The 4,751-nt window shown below is 44.8% G+C and overlaps 1 protein-coding gene across 1 annotated transcript; it reads right to left on the bottom strand.

The window, feature by feature from the left end:
- Positions 1-902: 902 nt before the first annotated feature.
- On the bottom strand, positions 903-4,751 carry slc16a13 (solute carrier family 16 member 13; the record flags this gene model as incomplete). Its single annotated transcript, XM_083937210.1, has 5 exons — positions 903-1,630; positions 2,242-2,773; positions 2,994-3,250; positions 3,410-3,553; positions 4,523-4,751. The coding sequence occupies 5 exons, from the start codon at positions 4,749-4,751 to the stop codon at positions 1,362-1,364; spliced, it is 1,431 nt and encodes a 476-aa protein (XP_083793336.1). The 3' UTR covers positions 903-1,361.

Genomic DNA, 4,751 nt, shown 5'->3' on the forward strand with positions numbered 1-4,751 from the left:
GCTGTGTGAGGTACTTGAGATTTGTACAATGAGCAAATAAACTGCAATACAAAACCTACTTTTTAAGTGTGTTTAAGTTTGAAACTACAGGTGTGTAGTACTTTATTCACAAGTTCAAATCCCCAACAGAGGGCGCCATTACTTTACAAAAAGAAAAACGTTGCCACTGAAGAGCTCTCTGGTGTTTTAAAGACAGACACCAAACCGCTTGACATGAAACACATTAAGCAAAATACATTGCTTTTTAATCAAGAGAGTACAAAATATCCCATTTTTAACATAAAACAGTGTCAGGTTGCAGCCTGGACGTAAGACTATAAAGGGTCACAGACATAGACATCAAATTGTACAGATTTACTCTCTTATATTATTTCTATGGTCACAGACTGCCAGGAAACATGGCTGGTTAAGATAAACATGTCCACCTTTTAATGGTTAGAGAAGCTGCACTGTTAAGCAGCTGCCAGTGTGATGAAACCACATAAGTCACGTTCCTTTTTAACTGGAGGCGTACCAGCAGGTCACAGTGACCGGTGTCTCTGTCCCGCTAACTACATAGCTGATTTACAGACAGTTTATGCTTTTAAAAAAGTACAAAGTGCTAAAAGCACCAGCAGAATACAGTGACGCACTGTAATGCACTGATGGAAAGTGAAAGACTTGGCTCATACTAAATAATTCTAAATTTGAATTATGCAGCAATAAGGAGTTCACATCATTACCTGAGGCTCTGTCTTGTAGAGAGGCTGTTTACAAATAGTGATGTGTAGCCATAGAGTGTACATGAGTTATTCGGAGTGCACAAACACAATATACAGACAGCAGGAGGGACAGGCGGCCGCGTTGACCAGTCATATGCATAGTGCTGTGTCATCATTAAAAGAATATAGTTTAAATGGGGATAGTGAACAATAATCATGTATGTGTATCATTTAAATATCCTAGTCAGACAACAACTGAATCAGATAGACATTCACATCAACTACTTATAAACTAAAATCTTAGTTTCTTCGTCAAGTATGCAGAAACTTGATGGCAAGTGTAATTTTTCCTATCTTGCATGCCATCCTACTGTGCATGTAAAGCGACCGCACATCTGTACGTTGCACATAAAGCATTTAAATGCATTGCCTTGTAGGCCGATGGGGCTGGCCTAAACATTAAATACAGGTTGTATGTGTAACAGGGTGAGGAACTCATTAGAGTTTTTACAGTAAGCTTCTTTCTTCTTACGGTCTGAATCTCTGAGGTAAAATGCAAACACTCGTGGAGCAGCGTATTCACTGATGGCGTCTGCAGGTAGGCTCCATCATTATATTGCCTCGACTAAAGAAGTCCAGAACGAGGCTCTTGTGTCCTCATCATACGCAGTCTTGTGGCTTATTGGTTACTCCACCAGTCGGATCATTAACTCCTCTATGATTCGTGTCAGAGGGCACACTATTCATCTGTTTCAGCTCTGAATGTAAACCCTTATCTTTGCCATCTAGTGAACGTCTTTGAGGAGGCGGCGGGTCTTTGCGGGAGAAGAAGTGAGGCAGAGTTGCTACAATCAAAGTACCGAGAACGAGGAAACCGCCCGCCACCATGAAGGAAGCCAGGTAGTTGCCTGTGACGTCCTTGAGAAACCCTTGGGAGACACAAAAAACATGGAATACGTGAACAAAAGGGCTTTAAGATATTGCATGAGAAGTACAAGAAATACCTAAATTACGATCAAAGAACATCAGCAGCCGTCTCACTGTTAAACGCAGGTGTAACTAAAAAAGTTTAAGTGCAAAGCCAGTGTTAATGTTAACGTGTCTGCCATCAAAATTACTTAAAACTCAAAGACACAGGAGTGCTCTGATGCTAACATGGTCATCGGGGTTCAGGTTATTTGTTAAGGAACCAAAATAACATGTAAAGTGCAACAGACTTTTCATAGGGAAGAAAAACTGATATGCTCATAAAGCAAACACATCAGTCGATCCGTGAAGAGAATTAAAATCTGGGTTAACTGACCGACCGTTTAAGACATTCTGTTCTAACTATGTTATATAATTGTATAATTTGTAGCTGTGTTAAGGTTGTGAGTGTGTGTCAGAACTTAAAAATACAGTAGAGTAAGAGGACTTAATGTTTGACTTCTTTGAGCCCCTCTGTTCGGGGACTGATTCAGGTCACTTTAGATAACAAGAAACAAGGTGACATGACCTACATTGGGAGACCTAGTTATGGACTGTTTCCATGTGCTCCTACCTGACAGAGGCGCCCCCAGCAGTCCTGCGCCGCTCTCGATGAGCTGCAGCAGCCCCAGTGCCCCCATCATGCGCTCCACGCCCACGATCATGGGCACCACCGCAAAGACCAGAGAGGTCAGCGCCCCGGAGCAGAAGCCGTAAAGGAGGCTGATCAACATGAGCGCTGCGTAGGAACCGGACAAGGAGCTCACAGGCAGCAGCATGATGAACACCCCCGCCAGCGTCGTCCACGCGGTCAGTAAATGAATCAGCCGACAATGACCCAAGTCTGAGAACCAGCCTGACACTACGCGGCCCAAAATGTCTGTAGCGCCGGCGGCCGACATGACAAAAGCGGCTTGGTACTCCGAGAAGCCAGCTTGGCGGCTGTGGGCCACCAAGTGGAAATACGGCACAAAGTAGCCGACGTTAAGAAGAGTGACGGCCAGCGTGTAGGTGATGTAAGGCCTCTCGAAGAGCAGAGACAGCTCCAGGTAGGAGGAGACTCGGTGCAGCACTGCAGCACATGATGACCTGCTCTCTGAATCCACCTGAGGGGAGCAAAAGAAGGAAATGATGAGCTTCATCTTCTCTTGACATGTCATCCAATACCCATGTTTTTTTCCATAAGAAAAGACACATATCTTTCACATAGAGCTTCAGTCAGCCATTAGAAGCACATGACTATAGATGAGTTGTAAACTATAGCGTAGAATTACATATTGTTTCAGGAATTATGATACTGACAAAGACAGTAGAGCCTTCCCCAACCTTTGCTGGGGCTTTAGAGCGTCTCTTTGGGGGGATGAGAGCCCCACAGGGCACAATGTTGAGGCTGAGGCCCCCCAGAATCAAAAGGGCCCCTCGCCAGGCGTACTTCTCCACCAGCAGCTGGAAGAGCGGGTTGAAAGCGAAGGAGGACAGGCCGATGCTGGAGAACGCCACTCCCAATGCCAGGGTGCGACGGCGAGTGAAGTTAGCCATGACTGTAGCTACCATGGGAGTGAAGACCAGGCCCCAGCCCAGACCTGGAGGAGAGGGGAGGGAAGACCCACAGTGAGAGGTCACTTTGATCACCTGCAAAGGGTAAACAAAGATGATCTGCTTTACGAAGCATCTAAAAGGGAAGAGAGGAGGTTTTTTTGCTCCAGCTGTCCCTGAGGGAAAGGGATCTTGATTGTTGTTACCTGAAATGACACCCATAGTGAGGTAGAGGTGAACAAGGCAGGTGGCCTGTGAGGCGAGTATGAAGCCGAGTCCAGCGAGACACCCCCCTATCATCACCACCACCCGAGTATCATATGCATTACATAGTGCTGCACCCAGAGGACCTGCAAAACACAGACACACACACACATGTTAAATCTACAAAAAAAAGGGCTGACAAAAATAGATGTTTATGGTCCCATATTGTAAAAAGTGAGATTTCCATGTCTTTTGTGATTATGGAGCAGGTGGAGGTGCTGTATAAATACTATGAAAGTATTAAAAAGTCAATCCACAGAGAAATGCACACAGCCCGTATTCAGAAACAGTTCACTGTACAGGTAGAAAGTGCCACTACAGTCATTCCCCGGCTGCATGACGATACAGAGATGCCAAGAGATGACCAGAGACGCTTTTTCAGGAGGGGGTCTTAAAGAGACAGGCAGCAGGTATATTCGGCAATTTGCTCAATATTTGAGCAATAAAGCATTTAAACATGTTCTAGTAAAAACCCAAAATACAAGTACAAACCTGAAAATGATCATAATATGGGAACTTTTAAAAATGTATGAAGGGCACCTTAAATTTAGAGCTATAAATAACAACATTGCACTTCATTTATATTCTGCTTGTTCTACACTTCACTGAAGCTACATGACGTTTACACTCAGTGAAATATTCAAACCCACAGTCTGTCGGACGTATTTGGTATCTTTGGAAACCTTGGAGTCCCCACCATAAGTTATGTGGGTTTGAACAACGTTTGGTAGCCCAGCGTGAGTTTGTAATGAGTGACCCACGGGTGCTCGTAAAAGTGTTAATGAGTCGTAGCTCCTCTCTCACAAAGCACAGGTCAAGCGGCTCTGAAATTTAATATCCATCTATTATATAGCTCTAGTTACACCTCTCCCTGTGTGAATAGTAGAGATTTAATGAGAGAAATGATACATGATCGTATCTGTTACCTGAAGAAAAAACTAGCTGATTAATCGATTAATAGCTAATTGACAGAAAAATATAATTACAGCTATTTTAACCAAGCTGCTTTTCTCCTTCTGAACAACACATTCACACTTGAACACACGGTGACTCACTGAAGAACTGCTGCGCTGCCAGGCCTGTGGACGAGATCCAGGAGATGGCCTGAGCGCTCTCCTCAAAGTACTGGACGAACTCCACGAAGAAGATCCCCAAGCTGCGCATCAGGCCGAACACGAGGCTCGTGCTGACAAACAGGGCGCCGACCAGCACCCAGCCCCAGCCTCCGTCCTGGCCCTCGTCTCCATCGCTCCGGCTCTCTGCTTTAGGTTTGACGTTTGACAT

Source organism: Echiichthys vipera (genome assembly GCF_963691815.1).
Source record: "Echiichthys vipera genome assembly, chromosome: 22".
Taxonomy (NCBI): Eukaryota; Metazoa; Chordata; class Actinopteri; order Perciformes; family Trachinidae; genus Echiichthys; species Echiichthys vipera.